Below are 26,860 nucleotides of genomic sequence, written 5' to 3'. Positions count from 1 at the left end.
TGACTACTGGAGTTCATTAAAAGTGCAACTAGCTAGAGATACTGTCCTTGAGCCTTATTTATTCTTAGCATATTATTTTCAATGGCCCCTGCAGATATGGATATAAGGGAACCCTTATACTCTATTGGTAGGAATGTAAATTAGTACAGATATTATAGAAAATATCCGGAGGTTTCTCAAATTAAAAATATAACCACTATATGACCCAGCCATCCCACTACTGGGTATATATCTGTATTAGTCCATTCTTGCATTGCTATAAAGAAAACCCGAGACTGAGCAAGTTAGTAAGAAAAGATGTTGAACTGGCTCATAGTTCTGCAGGCTGTACAGGAAACATAGTGGCATCTGCTTTTGAGCAGGCCTCAGGAGGTTTCCAATCATGGTGGAAGGCAAAATGGGAGCAGACACATCACATGGTGAAAGCAGGAGCAAGACAGTGAGGAGGGAGATGCTGCACAGGTTTAAATGTCCAGATCTCATGAGAACTCACTATCATGAGGATGGAAACAAAGGGGTGCTAAGCCATTTATGAGAAATCTGCTCCCATGATCCAATCACCTCCCACCAGTCCCTACTTCCAATATGGGGGATTACATTTCAGTATGAGATTTGGGTTGGGACACACATCTAAACAATATCATTCTACGCCTGGCCCCTCAAATCTCATGGACTTCTCACATTTCAGAATACAACCTTGCCTTCCCAACAGTCCCCCAGAGTCTTAACTAATTCCAGTGTTAACTGAAAAGTCTGCAGTCTGAAGTCTCATCTGAGACAAGGCAAGTTCTTCCCACCTATGAGCCTGTAAAATACAAAACAAGTTAGTTACTTCCAAGATACAATGGGGGTACAAGCATTAGGTAGACATTCCTGTTCCAAAAGGGAGAAATTGGCTAAACGAAAGAGGCTACAGGACCTATGCAAGATCAAAACCCAGTAGGGCAGTCATTACATCTTAAAGCTCTGGAATAATCTTTTTTTTTTTTTTTTTTTGAGACGGAGTCTCACTCTGTCGCCTGGGCTGGAGTGCAGTGGCCAGATCTCTGCTCACTGCAAGCTCCGCCTCCCGGGTTTACGCCATTCTCCTGCCTCAGCCTCCCGAGTAGCTGGGACTACAGGCGCCCACCACCTCGCCTGGCTAATTTTTTGTATTTTTTTTAGTAGAGACGGGGTTTCACCGTGTTAGCCAGGATGGTCTCGATCTCCTGACCTCGTGATCCGCCCGCCTCGGCCTCCCAATGGAATAATCTTTGACTCCATGTCCCATGTCCAGGGCACACCAGTTTAAGCGATGGACTCCCAAGGCCTTGGGTAGTTCTCCTGTAGCTTTGCAGGGTTCAGGCTCAGAGGTTGCTCTCATAGGCTGTTGAGTGCCTGTGGCTTTTCCACACTGATAGTGTAAACTGCCAGTGGATCTACCATTCTGGGATCTGGAAGATCATGGCCCTCTTCTCATAGCTGCACTAGTCAGTGCCCCAGTATGTACTCTATGTGAGGGTTCCAACCCCACATTTCCTTTTTGCACTGCTCTAGTAGAGGTTCTCTGTCAAGGCTTAGCCCCTGCATCAGGCTTCTGCCTGGATACCTTGGCTTTTCCATATATCCTCTGAAATCCTGGATGGAGGCTTCCAAGCCTTAGTCACACTCTGTGCACCTGCAGGCCTAAGACCATGTGGAAGCCACAAAGACTTATGGCTTGCAACCTTTGGAGCTGCAGTCTGAGCTGTACCTGGGCCCTTTTAAATCACAGCTGGAGTTGGAGAAGCCAGGATGCAGGGAGACATGTCCTGAGGCTGCACAGGTCACTCCTGGCCTATGTAACCATTCTGTCCTCCTAGGCCTTGGGGCTTGTGATGGGACGGGCTGCCTCTTAGATCTCTGAAATGCCTTAGAGGCCTGTTTACCATTTCTTGGCTATCTGCACTTGCCTCATTTTTAGTTAGGCAAATTTCTCTAGCAAATGGTTGCTCAGAAACCTTCTTGAATTCTTCTGAAAATGAGCTTTTCTTTTCTACCACATGGCCAGTGCAGTTTCCAAACTTTTACACTCTGCTTACCTTTTATATATAAGTTCCAGCCTTAAGTCATTTCTTTGCTCCCACATCTTAGCATAGGCAGTTACAAGCGGCCAGGCCATATCTTGAATGCTTTGTTAATTAGGCATTTCTTCTGCCAGACACCCTAGGTCATCACTCTCAAGTTCAAAATTCCATAGATCTCTAGGGCATGGACACAAAGCTCTTCGCTAAGGCATAACAAAAGGGACCTTTGCTCCAGTTCCCAATAAGTTCCTAATTTCCATCTGAGACCTTGGCAGCCTGGACTTCATTGTCTGTATCACTATCAGCATTTTAGTCACAACCATTTAACCAGTCTCTAAGAAGCTCCAAACTTTCCTTCATTTTCCTATCTTCTGAGCACTCAACTCTCTTCCAACCTCTGCCTGTTACCCAATTCCAAAGCTGCTTCCACATTTTCAGGCATCTTTATAGCAGTGCCCAACTTCTCAGTACCAATTTTCTGTTAGTCCATTTTCGAATTGCTATAAAGAAATACCTGAGACTAGGCAATTTCTAAGTAAAGAGGTTTAATTGGCTCACAGTTCTGCAGGCTGTACAGGAAGTATAATGGCACCTGCTTCTGGGGAGGCCTCAGGAAGTTTCCAGTCATAGTGGAAGGCTGAGGGGGCGTAGGCGTGTCATATGTCGAAAGAAGGAGCAAGAGCGTGAGGGGGAGGTGCTATACACTTTTAAACAACCAGATCTCATAAGAACTCACTATTGTGAGGATGGTACTAAGAGGGATGGTGCTAAATCATTCATGAGAACTCCACCCTCATGATCCAGTCACCTCCTACCAGGCCCCACCTCCAACATTGGGGATTACATTTCAATATGAGATTTGGGCAGGGACACACATTTGAACTATATCAATATCCAAAGGAAATAAAATCAGTATGTTTAAGAGATATCTATGCTCCCATGTTTAATGCAGCGCTATTCACAATAGCCAAGATGTGGAAGCAACCTAAGTGTTTATCAAAGGATGAACAGATAAAGGAAATGGGATATACATAATGGAATAGTATTCAGACTTTAAAAAGGAGGAAATCATGTTGTTTGCAACAAGGATGAACCTGGAGGACATTATGTTAAGTGAAGTAAGCCAGGCATAGAAAGACAAATACTGTGTAATCTTACTTATATGTGGAATCTAAAAAAGTTGAACTCATAGAAGCAGAGCATAGAATTGTGGTTACCAGGGCCTGGCAGGGGTGGTGGTGGTTGGAGAGATGTTGGTCAAAGGATATACAGTTTCAATTAGGAGGAATTTTTTAAAAGTGTGTGTCGAAATTTGAGTCAGTTCTGAGTGAGACTAGAATGTCCATAAGAAACTGGATGTGACGGAGGCTCAATAATTTAGCAGAATTATGACAAAGAGACAGGGTGATAAGGTGAATTATATGCCAACAAACTTCTTTCTTGCACCAAGCACTACCTAGGATATTCAGAGCCCATATGGGATGTGGTTAGAGTTCTGTGAGTTTCATGTACAAGTGTGTATTTTATATATATACGTGTTTGTGTATACACACACCAAGGTATGTATGTACAGTATTTAAACAAGTCACATGTGACCTAGAGGTTTTGCTATTATTCAGACAACATGAACTGCTCAAGAAGAAAGTGGATTAGCAAAGAGCTCCATCTTCTCCTCCTTTGTGAGGGATACAGGAGGATGCATAACAAGGACAAGGCACAGAGAAGGCCATGCCCTGCGAGGAGACAGTATAAGACTGTACACAGCAAAATCTCAATGCCTCGAAGGTGAGGCAAAAGTGCATTCTGGAATAATCAGTCAGTTCTGACACTCTGCCACCCCTTGGCCTCCTTTAGCCCTGATGTAGGAAAACACAGGGCCAGGATGACTGCCAGATGGATTAAGCATTGTATTGCCAGTGGTACTCTTATACCCTTGCTGAGCATGCACCTCTAAAGAGTGCATGGGGGTGGGAGCATACTGGATGCTGGTGTAAGGGAAGTCCTAGTGAACAGTGTTCTGCATTGGGCCAGTAATAGCCTCTACTCCAGATGCCATCTTCTCATGAGGAGAAACCAGGTGGTTTCTCCTCTAAGAGCCTCTGCTCAATATGTTTCTTCCCTTGTTCAGAATATGCCATGATTCCAGGGGTCCCAGGAGGAGTAAGACTTTTTATTTCTTCCTGATTCCATCTTGGTAAGTTGTATGTTTCTAGGAATTTATTCATTTCTATATCTGGGTCCACAACCCCCAGGCATGGACCAGTACCAGTCCGTGGCCTGTTAGGAACTGGGCTGCACAGCAGGAGGAGAGCAAACATTACTGCCTGAGCGCCACTTCCTGTCAGATCAGTGGCAGCATTAGATTCTCAGGAGCATGAACCCTATTGTGAACTCTGCATGCAAGGGATCTAGGTTGCCCGCTCCTTATGAGAGTCTGATGATCTGAGGTGGAACAGTTTCATCCTGAAACCATCCTCCCCTGTCCCCTCATCACCCTGGTCTGTGGAAAAATTGTCTTCCATGAAACCAGTCCCCGGTGCCAAAAAGGTTGGGGACCACTGTACTATATTATCTAATTTGTTGACGTATACTTGTTTGCAATAGTCACTTATGATCATTTCTATTTCTTTGTCATTCAAGGTAATGTCCTCTATTTAATATCCGATTTTCTTTGAGTCTTCTCTGTTTTTTTCTTAGTCTACATAAGGGATTGTTGATTTTGCTTATCTTTAACAAAAACACAACTGTTAGTTTTGTTGATTTTTCTCTACTGTTTTTCTGTTCTCTATTCGATTTCTTTTTCTTTTTTGGAGATGGGGTTTTGCTGTGTCGCTCAGGCTGGAGTGCAGTGGCAAGATTGGCTCACTGCAACCTCCGCCTCCTGGGTTCAAGCGATTCTGCCTCAGCCTCCTAAGTAGCTAGGATTACAGGCGCCCACCAGCATACCCAGCTAATTTTTGTATTTTTACTAAAGACAGGGTTTCACCATGTTGGCCAGGCTGGTCTTGAACTCCTGACCTCAAGTGATCTGCCCACTTCGGCCTCCCAAAGTGCTGGGATTACAGGAGTTAGCCACTGTGCCCAGCCTATTCCATTTATTTCCATTCTAATCTTTATTATTTTTTTTCATTCTGTTAGCTTTGCTTTTACTTTTTTTTTTTCTACTTCCTTGAGTTGTAAACTTAGTTTGTTTGAGATATTTCTTCTTTTTAAATGTAGACATTTATCCTTATAAACTTTTCTCTTAGGACTGCTTTTGCTGCATCCCATAAATTTTAGTATGTTGTATTTTTGTTTTCATTTGTCTCAAGGTATTTTTAAAATTCCTTTTTGATTTCCTCTTTCACCCAACTGGTGTTCAAGAGTGTGTTGTTTAGTTACTATGTGTGGATTTTCCTTACTTATTGCTGTTATTATTTCTAGTTTGATTCCATATGGTCTGAGGAGATAATTGTTATGATTTCAATCTTCTTAAATTCTTAAGACTTGTTTTGTGACCCAACATATGATCTGTCCTGGAGGATATTCCAAGTGTGTTTGAAAAGAATTTGTTGCATGGGCTAATTCTGCTGGGTGGAAAGTTATAGATATGTTTGTGGGGTCCATTAGGCTAGAATGCACAAGTCGGACTTTTTAAAAATTGATTTTCTGCTTGAGTGCTCTATTCATTATTGAAATTGGGTTGTTAAAGTTTTCTCCTATGATAGCATTGCTGTCAATTTCTCCCTTTAGCTCTGTCAATATTTGTTTTATATATTTCAGTGCTCTGATGTTGGTGCATATATATTTACAATCTTTATATCTTCCTGTTGAATAGACCCTTTTATTATTATATAATGACCTTTTCTGTCTCTAATAACAATTTCAATATAAAGTCTATTTTGTCTGATAGCCACCCTGCTCTCTTTGGTTACCAATTGCATGGAAAAATTTCTTCCATCCCTTCACTTTTAGCCTATGTGTCTTTAAAAATTTTTAAAATATTTTTATATGGATACATAATGTTTATACATATTCATGGGGAACATGTGATACTTTCTTTTTTAAAAAATTTAAATAGAGACGGGGGTCTCATTTTGTTGCCCAGGCTGGTCTCAAACTCCTGGGCTCAAGTGATCCTTCCTACTCAGCCTCCCAAAGTGTTTGGATTACAGGCATGAGCCACTGCATCCAGCCAGATGTGATATTTTCTCACATTCATAGAGTGTGGGATGATCAAGTCAGGGTATTTGGGGTATCCATCACATCGAGTATTTATCATTTCTATGTGTTGGGAACATTTCAAGTTCTCTCTTCTAGCTATTTTGAAATATACATTGTTAACTGTGATCTCTCTACTCTGCTATTGAACATTAGAGCTTATTCCTTCTAACTATGTGTTGTGTACCCAGCCTTTCTTCATCCCCTCACAAACACCCTTCCTAGCATCTAAGTATTATTGTTCTACTGTATATACCTCCATGAGTGACTTTTTTTTTTTATATCTCCCAAATGTGAGTGAGAATATGTGATATTTGTCTTTCTGTGCTGGTTTATTTCACTTAATGACCTCCAGTTCCCTCCATGTTGCTGCAAATAACATTATTTCACTTTTTTTATGGTCAAATAGTATTCCATTGTGTATATATATCACATTTATTTTATTTATTTATTTATTTATTTATTTGACAGAATCTCACTCTGTCACCCAAGCTGGAGTGCAGTGACAGCTTACTGCAACTTCTGCTGCCCAGGTTCAAGTGATTCTCCTGCCTCAGCCTCCTGAGTAGCTGGGATTACAGGCACCTGCCACTGTGCCCAGCTAATTTTTGTATTTTTAGTAGAGATAGGGTTTCACCATATTGGTCAAGCTGGTCTTGAACTCCCAACCTCGTGATCCACCCACCTTGGCCTCCCAAAGTGCTGGGATTACAGGCATGAGCCACCATGCCTGGCTGTCACATTGTATTTGTCCATTCATCTATTGATGGACACAGGGTGATTCCATATTTTGCTATTGTGAATAGGGCTGCAATAAACGTGGGATTTAAGGTATCCCTTTAATATACTGATTTGTTTTCCTTTGAGTAGATACCCAGTAGTGGTATTGCTGGATCATATGGTAGTTTTTAGTTTTTTGAAAAATTTCCACATTCTTTTCCACAGTAGCTGTACTAATTTAAATCTCTACCAAGAGTGTGTAAGAGTGGTGAAACCCTGTCTTTACTGAAAATACAAAAATTAGCCAGGCATGGTGGTATGTGCCTGTAGTCCCAGCTACTGGAGAGGCTGATACAGGAGAATTGCTTGAACTAGGAGACAGACATTGCAGTGAGCTGAGATCGTGCCACTGCACTCCAGCCTGGACCACACAGCGAGACTCCATCTCAAAAAAAAAAAAGAATTCTCTTCTCTGCTTCCTCACCAGCATGTATTGTTATTTATCTTTTTAGTAATGGTCATTCTAACTGGGCTAAGATGATATCTCATTCTGGTTTTGATTTGCATTTTCCTGATGATTGGTAATGTTGAGCATCTTTTTTTCTATTCCTGTTGGCCATTTTTATGTTTTCTTTTGAGAAATGTCTATCCATGTATTTTTCCTGCTTTTTAATAGAATTTTTTTTTTGGTTGGGTTGTTTTGTTTTGTTTTACTGTTTTGTGAATTCCTTGTATATTCTGGATATCAATCCCTTGTCAGATTAATAGTTTGCAAATATTTTCTCCCATTCAACAGGTTATCCCTTTACTCTGTTGTTTCCTTTGTGATGCACAAGCTTTTTACCATAATATAGTCCCATTTGTCTATTTTTGTTTTTGTTGCCTATGCTTTTGAAGTCTAAGCCATAAAATCTTTGCCTAGACCAATGTCCTGAAGTATTTCCCCTGTTTTCTTTTCATAGTTTTATAGTTTGGGTCTGCCATTTAAGTTTTTAATCCATTTAATTCATTTTCAGTTGATTTTTGTATACGGTAGGAGATAGGAGTCCAATTTCATTCTTCTGCATATGTATATCCAATATTCCTAGCACCATTTATTGAGGAGGGTATCCTTTCCCCTCTACATGTTCTTGGTGCCTTTTTTGAAAATCAGTTGGCTGTAAATGCACAGATTTATTTTTGGGTTCTCTATTCTGTTCCACTGGTCTATGTGTCTGGTTTTATACCAACACCATACTGTTTTGGTTATCATAGCCTTGTAATATATTTTGAAGTCAGGTAGTGTGATGCCTTCAGCTTTGTTGTTTTTGTTCAGGATTGCTTTTCTGTTGGTTTTTGGCTATATCAGATCTAAGAGTTTTTTGTGGAGTCTTTAGTTTTTCCTAGAAATAAGAGCATATCATTGGTAAAGAGGGACAGTTTGACTTCCTCTTTTCCAATTTGGATGTCTTTTATTTATTTCTCTTGCCTGATTAATCTGGCTAGGACTTCCAGTACTGTGCTGAATAGGAGTGGTGAACGTGGGCATCCTTGTCTTGTTCCAATTTTTAGAGGAAAGCCTTTTAGCTTTTCCTCATTCAGTGTATTAGCTGTGGGTTTGTCATATATGGCCCTTACTTTGTTGACGTTTGTTCCTTCTATGCCTAGTTTGATGATAATTTTTTTATCTTCAAGGATGTTTATTTTCATCAAGTGCTTTAATGCATCTATTGATCATATGGCTTTTTTCCTTCATTCTGTTATGTGATGTATCACATTTATTGATTTGAATATGTTGAACTATCCTTGCATTCCTGGGATAAATCCCATTTGGTCATGGTGTATTATTTTTCTGATGTGCTGTTGGATTTGGGTTGTATTTTGTTGAGAATTTTTGCATCTATATTCATCAGGGATATTGGCTTCTAGTTTTTTGTTGTTGTTGCATCCTTGTCTGGTTTTTGGTCTCAAGGTAATGCTGGCCTCTTAGAATGAGCTAGGGAGAATCCCTTCTCTTCAGTTTTTTGGAATAGTTTGAGAATTGGTGTTAGTTCTTCAAAAGTTTGGTAGAATTTGCAGTGAAGCACCAAGTCCTGGAGTTTTCTTTGTTGGGAGACTTTTAATTACTTATTCAGTACATTTGAATCATTATTTGTCTTTACTCATTATTGGTCTGTTCAGGTTTTGTATTTCTCCCTGATTTAATCTGGGTAAATTATATGTATCCAGGAATTTATCCATTTCCTCTAGGTTTTCCAGTTTGTTTGTTAGTCTCTGATGATCTTTGGTATTTCTGTGGTATCAGTTGTAATACACTTCTGGTTGTTTTTTTTTTTTGGTTCTTTTCTTTTTTTCTTGGTTAATCTATCTAGTGGTTTATCAATTCTATTTATCTTTTCCAAGAACCAGCTTTTCATTTTGTTAATCCTTTGTATTTTTTTTTTTTTTTTGAGACGGAGTCTCGCTCTGTCGCCCAGGCTGGAGTGCAGTGGTGCGATCTCGGCTCACTGCAAGTTCCGCCTCCCAGGTTCACGCCATTCTCCTGCCTCAGCCTCCCGAGTAGCTGGGACTACAGGCGCCCGCCACCTTGCCCGGCTAGTTTTTTTGTATTTTTTAGTAGAGACGGGGTTTCACCATGTCAGCCAGGATGGTCTCGATCTCCTGACCTCGTGATCCGCCTGTCTTGGCCTCCCAAAGGGCTGGGATTACAGGCTTGAGCCACCGCGCCCGGCCCTCCTTTGTATTTTTTTGAGTCTGTATTTTGTTTAGTAATTCTCTGATCTTTATTATGTCTTTCTTTGTACTAATTTGGGTGTGGTTTGTTCTTGCTTTGTAGTTCCTTGAGGTGCATGATTCGATAGTTTAAAATTTTCTACTTTTTTGATGTAGACATTTATTGCTATAAACTTTCTTCTTAGCACTACTTTTCTGGTATCCCACACATTTTGGTATGTTGTGTTTCTATTTTGATTTGTTTCAAGAAATTTTTTATTTCCTCTTTTATTTCTTTCTTGACCCAGTGGTCATTGAGGAGCTTAATTTTCATGTATTTATACAGTTTCCAAAGTTCTGCTTCTTACTGATTTTTAGGGTTTTTTTCCATTGTGATCTCATAAGATACTTGATATGATTTCAGTTTTTAAAAATAAAACTGTTCTTCCTACCCCTTATGTTGGTTATTCTAGGTGTTTTGCTCCACTGTGTTGCTGCAGCTTCTTAACTGGATTCCAGAGCTCTCCTGGAACTATTTTTATTCATGGATAGCTAATTGTCCATTTTTGTGGGAGGAAGGGAGCAAGAATCCCCTACTCTGATATCTTGTGACATCATTACCCTTTCTTTGTTTCTTATGACAACATTTTTGAAGAAAAAAGTTGTTACTTTATAAAATATCTCTCAATTTTGTCCAAGTTTCATATATTCCCATGATGAGAGTCAGGTCATGGATTTTTAGTGGAATACTGGAATTACTGCATAATTTGTGTGTGGCAAAGGTCATAGGGCAAATTAAATGACACGATCTTTGAATAAGATCAAGACTCCTTTTGAAAGGCTGTTTGATCAGGGAACCTGCATTGCTCTACCACCTTATTTCATGGCTATGAGCATCAAACTTTAGGGAGTTGATTGTGACCTGTAACAAATTTAGTGCCTTAGCTATGCACCAATACCTCCAGTTTGACCACTACTTATTTGGTGTTCCAAGAACTACCCAGTTGCCTTTTTTACGATTTTGAAATTTTCTTACAAAAGCAATACAATACTGGAACTTTTGGGCCCATGAAGTCCAAGAGGACTTTATTAACATTAAAACCTAAGAGTCTGCAGCAACTTGGCCTGGTTTTCTAGACTGTACAAAACACCACCTATCTTACGATTTGTATTGAGACAAGTCTTGTGTTTCTGCATGAGCCAGGTCCTTTGAGTGGAGCTATTTACAACCAAGTTAAAACTGTTTGTATAAGACTGTGTGGCCGGGAGCGGCGGCTCATGCCCGTAATCCCAGCACTTTGGGAGGCTGAGGCGGGTGGATCACCTGAGGTCGGGAGTTGGAGACAGGCCTGACCAACATGGAGAAACCCTTTCTCTACTAAAAATATAAAATTAGTGGGTCATGGTGGCACCTGCCTGTAATCCCAGCTACTCAGGAGGTTGCAGCAGGAGAATCACTTGAATCTGGGAGACGGAGGTTGTGGTGAGCTGAGATTGTGCCATTGCACTCCAACCTGGGCAACAAGAGTGAAACTCCATCTTTAAAAAAAAAAAAAAAAAAAGGCCGGGCACGGTGGCTCAAGCCTGTAATCCCAGCACTTCGGGAGGCCGAGATGGGCGGATCACGAGGTCAGGAGATCGAGACCATCCTGGCTAACACGGTGAAACCCCGTCACTACTAAAAAATACAAAAAACTAGCCGGGCGAGGTGGCGGGCGCCTGTAGTCCCAACTACTCGGGAGGCTGAGGCAGGAGAATGGCGTAAACCCGGGAGGCGGAGCTTGCAGTGAGCTGAGATCCGGCCACTGCACTCCAGCCTGGGCAACAGAGCGAGACTCCGTCTCAAAAAAAAAAAAAAAAAAAAAAAAAAAACTGTGCCACCGTCCGAGTGCAGTGGCTCACACCTGTAATCCCAGCACTTTGGGAGGCCAAGGCAGTCAGATCACAAGGTCAGGAGTTCAAGACCAGCCTGGCCAACATGGTGAAACTCCCTCTCTACTAAAAATACAAAAATTAGCTGTGTGTGGTGGCACATGCCTGTAATCCCAGCTACTTAGGAGGCTGAGACAGGAGAACTGCTTGAGCCCAGGAGGCGGAGGTTGCAGTGAGCCGAGGCTGTGCCACTGCACTCCAGCCTGGGCGACAGAGTGAGACTCTGTTTCAAAAACAAACAAACAAAACAACTATTTTTTAAAATGACTAATATTGCCAAACCAAAGGTCATGAAGCTATTCTTCTATGTAATTGTTTAAAACTTTTTTACCTTTTACATTTACAGTTAGATTATAGGGGTCCAAATGAGGCAGGAGAATAGGGTCTGGAGACAGGGAACCTAAGGCCAACCCCTGCTGACTTCTTGGAATTGGACTAAGAGGAAAATCCCACCTCTCCATGACCAAACAACATGAGGCTAAAGGCCCTCCTTCTCTGAACTTCCCCTCCCCTATGTCACAAATGGGAATGTCTGTGATTGGTTCATTCTGAATCCTTCATTTGCAGGGTGCCTCTGATTGGTCCTGGGCAGAATTCTTCATTCCTATAGGGTGTGACCTATCAGAGGCTTCTAAAGGATATTTAGGGGTGTTACTATGCTCTTTTAGTTTAATAAAATACCCAAGAAACATGACAATCTGGACTCTTGAGCCACTTGTTTGAGCCATCTCCAACTCTGTGGAGTGTACCTTCACTTCAATAAATCTCTGATTTTGTTGCTTTTTCTTTGTCTGTGCATTTTGTTCAATTCTTTGTTCAACATGCCAATAACCTGAACAACCCAATTAAAAACTCTTCATCTGGTAACACAGATTTATTTTATCCACATGGAGTTGACAAGGCAACATTTAATAGAAGATCACTCATACTCCAGTGCACCACAGGATTAACTTTGTCAGAAATCAAGTGAGTATATGAGTATGATTTTCTTTTTGGACTCTGTATTTTGTTCCACTGATTTGTCCATTGGTAAGGCAATACCACACTATATTAGTTACAATAGCTTTACCATCAGTCTGGATATTTGGTATTGTAAGTCTTCCAGCTTTGCTTTTTTCTTCAAATATTCTCTTGGCTATTTCTGAGCCTTTCATTTACTTATATATTTCAGAATCAGTTTGCCAATTTCCAGCAGGACAAAACTGCTGGGATTCTGATTGGCATTGTGTTGTGTATAGATCAGTTTATGGAGAATTAATATTTTTATTTGTAATCTTCCAATACATTAACATGTTGTATCCCAACATTTATTTGTATTCTTTGATTTCTGTCAATATTTTGTAATTTTAATTATTTATATCTCACATATATTTTAAATTTATTCTTGGCACTTAAGAATTTATTTGATAAATGTTATAATTTAAAATTTAATTTCCTATTTATTTATGGCTGATATATGTATTTGGTTTTTTTTCAGAGACAGTGGGTCTTGCTGCATTGCCCAGGCTGGACTTGAACTCCTGAGCTCAAGCAATTCTCCTGCCTCAGCCTCCTGAGTAGCTGGGACTGTGGATGCATGTCACAATGCCTGGCTTATATTTGACATTTTATATTGACCTATGTTTAGCCATAATGCTAAATTCACTATTTAATTTTAATAGGTTTTGTGTAGACTTAGATTTTTCATATATGCAATCATGAAGTTTGTGAATAATGAAGAGTTTAATTTCTTTTCCAGTCCCACGCCTTAACTTTTTGTCTTACCTTATTGTGTTAGGTAGAACTTCAAGTACATTTATGTGTGTAACTATTAGTTTTATTGAGGTATCAATAAAACTACAATAAATTAGGTACAATTTGATAAGTTTTGACATATACACGTGAAAAACCATCACCACAGTAAAAACAAACAAACAAGCAAAAAAACTAAACACGTCTATCACCTCCTACTTTTTTCTCTATAATCCGTTCCACCCACCCCAAACCCCAGATAACCATTGGTGTGCTTTGTCACTTAGATTAGTTTGGATTTTCTAAAACTTTATGTAAATAGAAAAATACAACAAATGTATTATTTGTTGTCTGGATTCTGTCACTCAGCATAATTATTTTGAATTTCATGTTTTTGCATTCATCAGTAGTTCATTTTCATATTACTGAGTGGTGTTATATTGCATACATATATTACAATTTGTTTATCCATTCACTTGCTGATGGATATTTGGGTTGTTTCCAGTGTTAGCTATTTCAAATAAAAATGATGAGAACATTTATTTTCAAGTCTTCATATGGATATATGCATTATTTTTTCTTAAGTAAATACCTAGAAGTGGCTAAATCATCTGATAGACGTGTATTTAGCATAAGAAATTGTCAAACTGTTTTCCAAAGTGGCTTACCATTTCACATTCCCACCAGCAGTGTGTAAGAATTCCATTTCTTGACCAGGCATGGTGGCTCACGCCTGTAATCCCAACACTTAGGAATTAGGAAGGCCAAGGCAGGCAGATCATTTCAGGTCAGGAGTTCGAGACCAGCCTAGCCAATATAGTGAAACCCTTTCTCTACTAGAAATATAAAATTTAGCTGGGTGTGGTGGCAGGTGCCTGTGGTCCCAGCTACTTGGGAAGCTGAGGCAGGAGGATCACCTGAACCCAGGAGGCAGAGGCAACAGTAAGCCGAGATCTCACCACTGCACTCTAGCCTGGGTGACACAGCAAGACTCCATCTCAAAAAAATAAAAAATAAAAAAAAAAAGTTCAGTTTCTCAGTCATGCCAGCCATATTTCAGGTGCTTATTAGCCACATGTGGCAAGCAGCTACCATACTGGAGAACATAGAACATATCCATCATTGTGGAAAGTTCTATTGGACAGCACTGGACATCTCCTTCCTATGAACTCCTAAGGCCTGTGACCTGAATTGCTTTACTTTTACTGTAGGAAATGAGGGAGATGCACAGGGCTTTATTCCGTGATTAAGGACTGCCATCTCAGGTTCATTTTCCATCCCTTTCCCCACATTTCGGAAGTCATCTGGTTTGAATTCTTTGGTTCTCTCAAGCTGCAACACAGGCCATGCAGCTCGTCTGCTCATCTGTCAGATTAAGAGGGACCCAGAGGATCCTATTCAAGGCCCACATTCTCCAAAGGAGTTAAACTTCTAAGAAGAAATTAAATGGATTCGATCTTATCTATTTATTGAAGAAACCAATCCTGGGTAAAGAAAAAAGGGAATGAGGTTTTGGGACAGAGGTGCTGGGGGGGCGACAGAAGCCCCAGCCCCTGAGTGGTGTGGTGGAGGGAAGGGAGGGGTCACTTGTAAAACTCATGCTCCTGCTCGTCCTTCTTGATGACAGTCTTGTATGCTTTCTCGAAGTCCTTGGCCAGGACAATGTAGCGGTTTTCACGGACAGCCAACATTCCACTCTGTTGAAGGATGAGAGTTAAAATCTACTTCCTGTGGCAGGGCGCGGTGGCTCATGCTTGTAATCCTGACACTGGGAGGCTGAGGTAGACGGATCACTTGAGCCCAGGAGTTCGAGACCAGCCTGGGCAACATGGTGAAACCCCTTCTCTACAAAATATACAAATATTAGCCAGATGTGGTGGTGGACGCCTATAATCCCAGCTACTCAGGAGGCTGAGGTGGGAGGATCACTGCAGTGAGTCATGACTGCGCCACTGCACTCCAGCCTGGGTGATAGAGAGAGTCCCCGTCTCAAAGCAAAACACAAAAAACAAAACACTACCCCTATACTATCCACCCCTAGTGATGGTAGAGGAAGAGAGAGATGGTGTCCACGACCCAGGGCAGCCATGAGGGGACAGAAGGACTACAGCAGAGTGGTTCAGAGAAGAAGGGTCCTCACACACCCGCTGCCTGTATCCAGAGAGAAACCACCACTTACCTCCTGACAGATGGAGTTGATATCAGCTCCTGAAATCTTATCTGGCCGGGCCACATCTGCAGCAAGTTAAGGAAACTATTCCCTGTGTGATGCGGTGAATGCCTGGGGCTGGAAGTCATCTTTGGCCATCTCTGTCACCTCCCCTCCTCCCTGGACCTTGGTCCCACCTGCACAGTCTGGGCTGTGGTGATGGCAGAAGTGGGGCTGAAGATCTAATCCCCGTTCCCAACTAGGGCCCCTCCCTCACTTCTGCAGCAGGATACAATCTTCCAAGTCAACCTCCTCAGAGAGGTTCATCTTGCTGGTGATAGTGGAGAAAATTAATCTCTTCTGGCGGCGGTCAGGAAGTGGAAATTCAATTTTACGGTCCAGCCGTCCTGGCCGTAGCAGGGCCGGATCCAGGGTGTCTGCTCTGTTTGTGGCCATGATCACCTGACATCGGGGGGCAGGTCAGCTCAGATCTCTGCACTCCTACCTCCTTCCTGTCATGATAACCGCCCCTCAGGTGCCAGCCCCCACCTCTCCCCAGTTCCTATACCACACCTCCCCTTGTCCATCCCGAACCCCAAACCTTGACATTGACATTCTGATCAAATCCATCCATCTGATTCAGCAGCTCCAGCAGGATCCTCTGAACCTCCCTGTCGGCTGAGAGTGCACAGCATGGTCAATCCCAGGCATCCCATGCGACAAGCCTGTCCAAGACCCCGGGCCTTGCTTCAGCATCACTTACCCCCTGTCTGAGCATCGAATCTCTTGGTGGCGATGGCATCAATCTCATCTATGAAGATGATGGCAGGTGCATTCTCCTTGGCCAGGCGGAACACATCCCGGACCATGCGGGGGCCCTCACCCAGGTACTTCTGTACAAACTCTGAGCCCACAACCCGGATGAATGCAGCTGATGACAGGATGACAAGGGTTAGGTGGGGATGAGCCTCCTGAGGGGCCCATTCTGCTTTAACAGAAACTGAGAATTCCTTGAAGACATCGTTTTCCTTGGATACCCACACCTAGTAGTTGTGTCATTCTCTCATGCCCAAGGCTGCGTCCCACATCCAGCCCTGAGGAATAGTCATCTACTTGTACCCCTGAGTGATCCAGTGGCCTAAATTATGAATCCTCCTCACAAATGTGTCACTGTTTTTTGTTTGTTTGTTTGAGGCAGAGTCTTGCTCTGCTGCCCAGGCTGGAGTGCAGTGGCACAATCTCAGCTCAGTGCAACTTCTGCCTTCAGGGTTCAAGTGATCCTCCTGCCTCAGCCTCCTGGGTAGCTGGAATTACAGGCGTGCACTGCCACGCCAAGCTAATTTTTGTATTTTTAGTAGAGATGAGGTTTCACCATGTTGGCCAAGCTGGTCTTGAACTCCTGACCTCAAGTGATCCACCTGCCTTGGCTTCCCAAAGTTCTGGGATTACAGGCATGAGCCACCATGCCCAGCCAGATGTGTCATTTTTCTGGCCCAACATTTAAAAATCAGGATATGAAATACTAAAAAAAAGAAAGAAAAAACCAGTCGAGATTTCTGGAGCACTTGCAAAATCAGCAAGAAAACAGATATGCTGCCTGTATACTAAGACATCACACTGCCTCGCCAAGAGCCCTGAGTTCCTATTTGCTCTAAGGCCTGGCTTTTTAATTTCCTGAAAAAAATCAGGGACTACCGGCATGTCTTCTGATAAAACTCACAATTGGCAATGGGGTTGAAGACCGATTTATTCTGGGCCCTCCCTCTGGACTTGGAGTACAGTGCTATGATCATAGCTTACTGCAGCCTCAATTTCCTGGGCTCAAGCAATCTTTCCTCTTCAGCCTCCCGAGTAGCTAGGACTATAGGCATGTACCCACACCTAGCTTTTTAAAATCTTTGAGGAGATGGGGTCTTCCTATATTGCCCAGGCTGGTCTCAAACTCCTGGCCTCAAGCAATCCTCCTGGCTGAGCCTCCCAAAGTGCTGGGATTATAGGCATGAGCCACCCCATGCTTGACCCTGGCCTTGTTTCTTAAAGTTATACTTGTTTCTTAAGGATCAGATGCTTTGTGTTGTATGAAGCATACCCCCAGAACTCTCCTAGGGAGACATGCAGTCCACAGATAGACTGGGTGGTTTTATGTCATAAACTAGGAACTGTTCAAGGCTTCAGCCCTGCCCTGTTCACTCCCTAAGATCTAGACTTTACACCTGGCTCAAGGGGTCCCTCTTTCTTGATACTTGCATCAGCTGGGGGCTCATTCAGCATCCTAACCTCAAGATTTCTGACTTTTTCTGCTCTAAACACACCCTGACCACCTGACTTTGGCCACGCATTTAGTTGGCTGTTCTGCAAATGTCCAACCAGTTCCACATGAAATCCCCATCCCTGGAATTGCCTTATCTGACCCAGACTGTCCGTCAGCCTTTCCTACTCAATCACTACGGTCCCCTTGCTACCCTGACCTTCCCTGTCCCCCCAGTCTCTCAGCCCCCTCTGGGCTCTACTACTCCTTCCACCTACCCTGGAATGGGCTCCTGCTTCAGTTACTCACTCTTAGTAAGCTGTGCTGTCACTGGAACAAACATGAATTCCCCTCGAAAAATGAGAGGAGAAAAAGGTTCACACCTGTGATCCCAACACTTTGGGAAGCCAAGGCAGGAGGATGGCTTGAGCCCAGGATTTTAAGACCAGCCTGGGCAACATAGCAAGACCCTGTCTCTACTGAAAATGATGATACAAAAATTAGTTGGGCATGGGTGCACATGCCTGTAGTCCCAGCTACTCAGGAGACTAAAGTGGGGAGGATCGCTTGAGCCCAGGAGATTGAGGTTGCAGTGGGGTATGATCACACCAGTGCACTCCAGCCTGGGTGACAGAACAAGACCCTGTCTCTCTTTTTTTTTTGGAGACAGAATCTCACACTATCGCCTGGGCTGGATTGCAATAGTACAATCTCGGCTCACTGCAACCTCCACCTCCCGGGTTCAAGTGATTATCCTGCCTCAGCCTCCCAAGTAGCTAGGATTACAGGTGCCCACCACCATGCCTGGCTAATTTTTTTGTATTTTTTGTACAGACAGGGTTTCACTATGTTTGTCAGGGTGGTCTTGAACTCCTGACCTCGTGATCTGCCCGCCTCAGCCTCCCGAAGTGCTGAGATTATAGGTGTGAGCCACCGCACCCAGCCAGACATGACCCTATCTCTAGAAAACAAAACAAAACTCAACCCCAGTTAGCAGCTTTTCCCATTTCTACATCCCTTCTACATCTTCTCTCCTCCCTCCCTCTGCCAGTGACAAACCACCCCAATTCACTCAGAAAAATGACAGAATCTGAAGTGAGGGTCTCTAAGTGGAAAAGCTGGTAAAATTTGAAGGAGGTCTAAACTTTAGTACATAGTATTGTACCATTGTTAATTTCCTGGTTTTCCTAATTGTACTATGGTTACATAAGATAATAACATTAGGGAATCTGGGTGAAGGGTACACAGGGCCACACTGGAAGAATTGTCTTGGGCCACACATAAAATACACTAATGATAGCTGATAAGCTTAAAAAAAAAACAGGTGGTGCGGTGGCTCACACCTGTAATCCCAGAAATTTGGGAGACTAAGGCGAGTGGATCACTTGAGGCCAGGAGTTCGAGACCAGCCTGGCCAGTATGGTGAAACCCCATTTCTACCAAAAGTGCAAGAAAAATTAGCCGGTCGTAGTGGTGTGTACCTGTAATTCCAGCCACTCAGGAGACAGAGGTAGAAGAATTGCTTAAACCCAGGAGGCGGAGGTTGCAGTGAACCAAGATAGCACCACTGCACTCCAGCCTGGGCAACAGAGCGAGACTCTGTCTCAAAAAAAAAAAAAAAAAAAAAAATCCTTATGTTTAAGAAAGTTTACGAATCTGTGTTGGGCCACATTCAGAGCCATCCTGAGTCACATGCGGGTCATGGGTTGTGCTACATAATCGACTGACTTGTGTATCTGTTTGCTTTTCCAACCAAGACATCACCTCCATAAGGAGGTGCTCTGTTTACTGTCACGTCTCTAGCATCTACAACACATCCTGGCAAATAGTAGGTCTTCAATAAACCGTCACTGAATGACTGAGTTCTAGGTGTCTATTTCTTTTTTCCCAGTCAAGGCAAGGGACATCTCTGACTATCATCTTTGCATTCTAGCACAAGGCCTGGTACAGAGTAAAAGTTCAATAAAGTGCCAAGCAAATGAGTAACAATGACGACAGTTAACATTTATTGCCCATTCCAGATGCTAGTATCAATTTGCTCTTCTGAACACCCACCCCAGAAAAATAGGTACCATCTGACAGTTGAGGACACTGAGTCACAGAGAGGTTAACTTACCCAGGATCACATAAGAGGTTGGTGGGGAAGTAAGATTTCAAAGCTAGGCAGTCTAGCCCTAGAAAACATACTGCTTAACTACTGCCTCTTACTATTCCCTGGCTCACATGTATTAAGATCTGAACATATGCTGAAGATTTTAGGGCTTTAAAATAAATTAAAAAAAAAAGAGTTATAGAGTGAGTGACTTTCAGACATTTTTGTCTGACACCTACAAAAAGAAATGTATTTTTGGGGCCAGGCACATGGCTCACACCTGTAATCCCAGCACTTTGCGAGGCTGAGGTGGGAGAATCTTTTGAGCCCAGGAGTTCAAGACCAGCCTGTGCAACACAGACCCTATCTCTACAAAATATTTAAGAATTAAAAAAAAAAATACATTTTTGAAGAACCACAAGTATACATGAGTGTGCACATATGTATGAAACAAGTTTCACGAAACAGACGAACTTGTACCATATATACTTGTACCATGGTATAAATACCATGTGGATGTGATCTGGTGCTTTCTGTTCTACTTCACGTTTCAAAATGCTGGCTGCAACCCACAAACTGAAATGTATAATTATTAATGGGTCACAACCCATTGTAGGAAAACATTGCATTATTTCATTAACTGCTCACAATCACCAGATGAAATGAGTCTTTTACTACGAGGAAAGGCCCAAGGAGGTGAAGTCAGTACAGCCAGTAACGTGCACACGTGGGCTGTAACCCCAGAGTCTATGTTTCTAATCACTGTGCGGTGCCACTTCCTGGGGAGAGTAAGCGAGCAGGGAGCAAGGCGAAGAGGCCAGAAGATCAGAGCTCGGAGCAGGGGCGGAAGGGCTCACCTGTTGTGTGATGTGCCACTGCCTTTGCCAACATGGTCTTCCCGCAGCCAGGTGGGCCATACATGAGGACGCCTCGAGGGGGATCAATGCCGATCTGAAACCCAGAGGAAGGAAGAGAAGTGGGAGTCAGGGGTTCCACCTCCAACCCCAGACCCAATGGGGCCTCTCCGTTCCCTGCCACCTGCACCACCTCACCTGCTTGTAGAGCTCGAAATGCGTGAGTGGGAGCTCCACGGCCTCTCGCACCTCCTGCTTCTGGATGTCCATGCCTCCGATGTCTGCGTACATCACATCTGGCTTCTGGTCTGGTGGGAGAGCAGAGCTGGGGCTCCTGGCTGGGTCCTCAAGGTCCCCATAGGGCCCTCCCAGCTGCAGGCTCCCCCTTTACCTGAGGTGAGCATCATGATGCTGCTGTCGGCTTCGGGGGGCAGTACGTCCACCAGTGCATTGCTGTGTTTGTGGAGGGCCACTGAGGCGTTGGGCTTGAGCAGCTCCCGATCGATGGTGCTCAGGATGCGCACATAATAGTTGGAGCCTGCGAGAAGGGAGGGAGGAAAACAAGAAGCGTCAGCCTGGAAACTGCCCCTTCCCCCTTCCTTCCTCCTCATCTCACAGTCGCACCCTCCACGCGGCCAACATCTCTGGCTCAGACCCTGAGGGGTCCCCTCTCGGCCTCCAGCCTTCCCTCCTGCTGTCCGTCCCCAACAATCACATGAACTCCTTATCTACTACCCCGATTCTCCCTTGAGCTCCAACCCTGGCTGTCCAGCAGGCCTCCCCCTGCGTCTCATACTAGTGAGGCACACTTCTCTTTCCAGGCTCAGTTTCTCTCCTGACTGTCAGACCTGGCTGACCAGCAGCCTCCTGGACACCTCCCATGATGCTCTGCACTGCCCTCCCTGTGTTCCCACAAACCTACTCCTCTACCCATGGTGCCATCTCATGGAAAGCCGCACTATCCCAACTCCCACAGGTCAAAGATAGAGACCTCATCCTGGATACCACTCTCCCCTCACTTTCTCATAGCCCCCCAGTCCAATTCCAGGCACAATCGCACACATTTCTCCACAACCTTTACAAGAACATGGCTTGGTCCAGAGGAGCAGAGCCCAGAAACAGGAAAAAACAGATAAGTGCCAGTGACAATGACTATCAAGAGGGCAAGGCCTAGACCTATATAAACAGCAGCAGCTACAATATACTCTGAGTCCCTATCAGAGCCCAGTCTTTTTTTTTTTTTTTTTAAGACAGACTGTTGCTCTGTTGCCCAGGCTGGAGTATGGTGTCGCGATCTTGGCTCACTGCAACCTCCACCTCCAGGGTTCAAGAGATTCCCATGCCTCAACCACCCGAGTAGCTGGGATTGCAGGCGTGCACCACCACACCTGGCTAATTTTTATATTTTCAGTAGAGATGGGGTTTCTCCATGTTGCCCAGGCTGTTCTCAAACTTCTGGCCTCAAGCGATCTGCCCACCTGAGTCTCCCAAAGTACTGGGATTATACGTGTGAGACACCATGCCTGGCCTCAGAGCCCAATCTCTTAACACTCCTACTCATCGTTGCAAACTGCAGGCCCCAAACCAGTAGTAGTTGTGAAATCAGTTTGGAAGTTCATGACCAGAACTGTGTTTAAAGCAAAACAGACTAGAATAGGATAGAAAACATCAGCATATACCACACATAGGAAGGCTAAATATTTCATGGTAAGACTTATGTTTTATACATCTATCTAAAAAGTAAGAGACAGAGACAGATATTCACAATGTAAAATATATTTCTGGCCGGGCACAGTGGGGCTCACACCTGTAATCCCAGCACTTTCGGAGGGCGAGGCGGGTGGATCACCTGAGGTCAGGAGTTCGAGACCAGATTGGCCAACGTGGTGAAATCCTGTCTCCACTAATAACACAAAAAGTAGCCAGGCATGGTGGTCCATGCCTGTAATCCCAGCTACTTGGGAGGCTGAGACAGGAGAATCGCTTGAACCTGGGAGGAAGAGGTTGCAGTGAGCCTAGATTACACCATTGCACCCCAGCCTGGATGACAAGAGCAAAACTCCATCTCAAAAAAAAAAATTTTTTTAATAAAAAATAAAATGGTGGGGAGGGCATCTGACAATATGCTAAAGTTGAGGGCACTTCCATATATATATTTTTTAAATGGGAAAACTACCTCAATAGACATTTCTCTAAAGAAAAAAAAAAAACAACATATATATACACACACACACACACACATACACACAATGTATTTCTACCTTTCGATCAGTCAAAATACTCTGAAGAACACTGCACTGCCCTGCCCTGCCTTGTTTGCTGCTTCCTAGCACATGGTAGGAAATAGTTAAGTGGACAAATGAATGAATTAGATGTCCTTGGCCACCCACACACCTGTGGTAGAGCCAACAATAGCTGTATTCTGATCCACAGCCTCCAGAAATTGTCCGATGACCAGCGGGATGCTTTGGATTCGCTTCACCTCCTCCTGGGCATGGAGGAATTCCTTTTTCAGGTTCTTTTGCTCATCCTTGATGTATTCCTCCTGCACCTCCAGGAACTCCAGCTCTTGCTGCAGCTTCTGTGAGCAGAGAGGGGACAGAAGGGGATGGCTCCAGCCCTTGCTGATCCAGAGAGTGGTGGAAAATGGGGAGAGTATGAGATGCCAGGTCCTGTGCAAGGTCTGGGTTGGGGGTTGAATGTACCTTGTAGCGGCTGTACAGGTCCTCCAGGTCCTCAGGCTCAGGGCCCAGGAAGGACAGGCCGGTCTGGGGCCGGGACACGGACAGCGCTGGGATCTCATCCTAGACCAAAGGGGACAACTTACGTTGGAAGATGGTCCTTTCATGAAAACATCTCAACTTCACTAACGTTTGTTCCCCTCCCCACGTCACCCTGAAGTCACTTAGCCCCTAACAGACCCCTGATATCATAAGACCCTCTAAATAGATCCTTGTTTTGGCCCCCTAAACAAGCTCCTTATGTCAACTTGCCCCCAAACAGTTCTTATGTTATCATATACCACTCATAACATGTCCCCAGTGTCACACAACCCCCAACTAGGATCTAAATGTCACGTCAACTCCTTATCAGACCCAAATGCCACCCGATCCCCCTCAAGAGGTTCCTAATGTCACATGGCTCTCCTGGATAAGCTGTTAAAGTGACTGCGCCTTCAAAGAGTCCCAACATTCCCCAGTTTCCCCTCAAAGATCCCTTATGTCACAGTCTCCTCACTCACCTTAGACCTAAACATCACTCAGCCAAGCCACAGATAATACTTAACTACCCGCCCCATTACCCCCATCAGCAAAGCCCTGAACATCAGTCAGCCCCGTAGCCTAGCACCGGGGATCACTCGGCCGCACGGCTGGATCCCATACATCACTCACCACCTGACTCAATCCCAACGCCGGGCCACTGACTTCACTGAGCACTACCGGCCAGGGTTCGAAATCAATCCGTCCCAAAGACCCACTAATGTCACTTACTCCCCTAGACCCGCTTTCTGAGCCTTACCTCCTACCATTACTCGGCCACCCAGACAAGCCTTCCAACGGCACAAAGCTCTCCACCGAGGACTTGGAAATCACCCCAACCCGGGCCAGGGTCCTGGAAGCCGTTCATCCCCCCACTCAGGTCTGGCTTCACCCTCTCCCCGCGAGCCCAGCACGGACTAAAAAGCCCAAGTCCCCACTGTACCTGAGCCTTCTCCACCAAGATGCCTATCTCCTCCATAGTGACCAAGCCGGCCTCTGTGTGGCCTGAGATGATCTGTCACCGCTTCCTCTGACGACAACGGAAGTCCCTGGCTGAGGAGGCTTCTGGGAAGCGTAGTTTAAGTTACTGCTAAGAGGGGCTGGAAGGTCAGGATAGGATGAAGGGCTCGTCTGGGCTCCGCCCTCAACATAAGCTCATGCGCTATCCGTATCCGCAGGCGCGAGGGCGGAACCGGAGCTGTGCGCGTGCGCAGTATCACGCGACGGCGCCATCTTGCCCTGCAATGGAGCGCTGGGGGTTCACCCCAGGAGGTGGCGCAACCCCGTTGGTCTTTCAACGGAGTAAGTTCGCAGAGCTGTGGCACGGACAGTCTGGCGGCCAATTGCTCTTCGCTTTCATTTAGTGTCTGGGCTGGAGGGGCCTTGAGCTGGGCTCCACAGAAGGGATCATATGGGCGGGTAGGGTCTCCTCGTGGGGCTGATCCCAAGATTGTGCGCCGCTAGGGCGTGGGAAAGTCCGAGCTGCCCCTGAAGGTGACCCCTCGTACCGGGCTTTACCCCGGGAGTGAGGAGCCCCGACCCCGCAGTGAGCAACCAGCCAAGTAGAACCCACGCGTCTGGGCTGGGGAAAATGAGGCAGCCAGTGCCCAGAAATTGGGTTGCACAGGAGATCCATAGGCCTTAATTCTGTATCCCAGGTTTCCGCCTTACAAACCTATGCCAGGTCCTGTGCTTAAGCTTTACAGGCATCATCGTAGCAGGTATTATGTTTCCTCATTTATAGAGAAGGAAACAAGCTCAGAGCCACGAAGCCACCAGCCATAGTCACAACGTGCCGAAGGGATGAAGCACAGATTGGGACCCAGGTCTGTCTGATCCCAAAGCCTGTACTCCAGGCCCCAGGGATACACTGCTACCCTTCACGCCAGCTACAGTTTTTGTTAAATAAACCTTTTACTGAAGTTAAATAGAGAAGAGCACAAATCATTACAGCTCGACGAAATTACACAAAGTGAACACACGCATACGACCTGAATTCAGATCGCAAAACCAAACAGTAGAAGCCCCATGTGCTCCCCTTTCCTCCATCCCTTCTTCCCTCCCCCTCCCCCCTCCCCGCCTCAAGACGGAGCCTCACTCTGTTGCCCAGGCTAATGTTTGTATTTTTAGTAGAGACAGAATTTCACCATGTTGGCCAGGCCGGTCACAAACTCCTGACCTCAAGTGATCTGCCTGCCTTGGCCTCCGAAAGTGCTGGGATTACAGGCGTGAGCCAGTAAGCCATCACATCCAGCCTCCCGGATCCTTTAGAAAGGATCCGGGATCCTTTCCTCATGATCATGATGATCATGATGATCATCTACTCATCTGTTTTTTTTATTTTTATTTTTGAGAGATACGGTCTCTGTCGCCCAGGCTGGAGTGCAGTGGCACAATCATAGGTCACTAGAGTCTCCAACTCCTGGCCTCAAGCGATCCTTTCTCCTCAGCCTCCAAAAGTACTGGGATTACAGGCATGACCCACTCCACATAGCCTTTAAATATATATATATATATATAAATATCTTTTGAAACAGGTTCTTGCTCTGTCGCTCAGGCTGGAGTGCAGTAGTGAGACCACTGCTCACTCCAGGCTCAACCTCCGAGACTCAAGCGATCCTATAGCCTCAGCCTCCCAAGCACCTGGGACTACAGGCATGTGCCACCATGCGTTGCTAATTTTAAAATGTTTTTTGTAAGGATAGGGTTTCTCTATGTTGCCCAGGCTGGTCACGAACTCCTGGGCTCAGATGATCCTCCCACTTCAGCCTTCCAAAGTGCTGGGGTTACAGACATGAACCACTGTGTCTTGGCTGGACTCACCCTGAGTTATAACAAGTAAGTTACTTTTATTTGTTTTGAATTCTCTTTCTCTCTAGACCAGTACTCTGTGTACTGTGTTTGGCTTCTTTTAGTTAATGTTATTTTTGTGAGATTCATGCATATTATGTGTAGAAGTAGTTCATTTTCATTCTGGATGGTTTGCATTTTGTGACTATGCCCTATACCTCAGACGGGATATTTTCCAGTTTAGGGCTGTTATAGTGCTATTGTTACCGGGGTCCTTGTTCTTAGAGCTCCCAAGATGGTAGCGGGCCGCTTCCAAGATGGCGGCAAGCCTCTTGTTCTCTGACCTGGGTTTCTTGGCCTCACAGATTCCAAGGAATGGAATCTTGGGCCATGTGTTGAGTGTTAATAGCTCTATTCAGCTCAATTCGGATGAACCCTGGGCACTTAGCCCACACAGGAACAATGGGAAGCCTCTAGCCCAATTGGGAGCGGCAATGGGTGCTGCCTCGCTGGATCAGAAGTGGAGTGGACACCCCGATCCGGAGGGATGGAAGTCAGCGGCAGGTCTACCAGGGCAGCAGACAGCAGCGGTGGACGGCGAGCGAAAGGTCAGCTCGAGCGGTAACAAATACAGAGCAGAAGAGTGTGC

The 26,860-nt window shown here is 44.6% G+C and overlaps 1 protein-coding gene across 3 annotated transcripts in view; it reads right to left on the bottom strand.

The window, feature by feature from the left end:
- Positions 1 to 14,766: 14,766 nt before the first annotated feature.
- Positions 14,767 to 26,860, bottom strand: part of PSMC4 (proteasome (prosome, macropain) 26S subunit, ATPase, 4) — a 26,363-nt gene continuing 14,269 nt past the window's right edge. Inside the window, exons 2-12 of one of the 3 annotated variants that reach the window (XM_011952458.1) lie at positions 24,365 to 24,417; positions 23,368 to 23,466; positions 23,057 to 23,243; positions 21,054 to 21,200; positions 20,861 to 20,970; positions 20,666 to 20,759; positions 16,232 to 16,399; positions 16,070 to 16,146; positions 15,762 to 15,930; positions 15,499 to 15,554; positions 14,767 to 15,016 (exon numbers count right to left, since the gene is read on the bottom strand). In XM_011952458.1, the coding sequence (XP_011807848.1) occupies positions 14,903 to 15,016; positions 15,499 to 15,554; positions 15,762 to 15,930; positions 16,070 to 16,146; positions 16,232 to 16,399; positions 20,666 to 20,759; positions 20,861 to 20,970; positions 21,054 to 21,200; positions 23,057 to 23,243; positions 23,368 to 23,466; positions 24,365 to 24,400 (1,257 nt within the window). In that variant the 5' untranslated portion in view covers positions 24,401 to 24,417 and the 3' untranslated portion in view covers positions 14,767 to 14,902. Of the gene's footprint in view, positions 15,017 to 15,498; positions 15,555 to 15,761; positions 15,931 to 16,069; positions 16,147 to 16,231; positions 16,400 to 20,665; positions 20,760 to 20,860; positions 20,971 to 21,053; positions 21,201 to 23,056; positions 23,244 to 23,367; positions 23,467 to 24,364; positions 24,599 to 26,860 lie in introns of those variants that run through there. The other 2 variants (XM_011952457.1, XM_011952459.1) reach the window with 2 other exon arrangements.

This window comes from Colobus angolensis, unplaced genomic scaffold (assembly GCF_000951035.1).
Source record: "Colobus angolensis palliatus isolate OR3802 unplaced genomic scaffold, Cang.pa_1.0 Scaffold34, whole genome shotgun sequence".
In the NCBI taxonomy this organism is placed as follows: Eukaryota; Metazoa; Chordata; class Mammalia; order Primates; family Cercopithecidae; genus Colobus; species Colobus angolensis.
The sequence above is the reverse complement of the archived record's forward strand: the minus strand, read 5'-3'. Positions and strand labels throughout refer to the sequence as shown.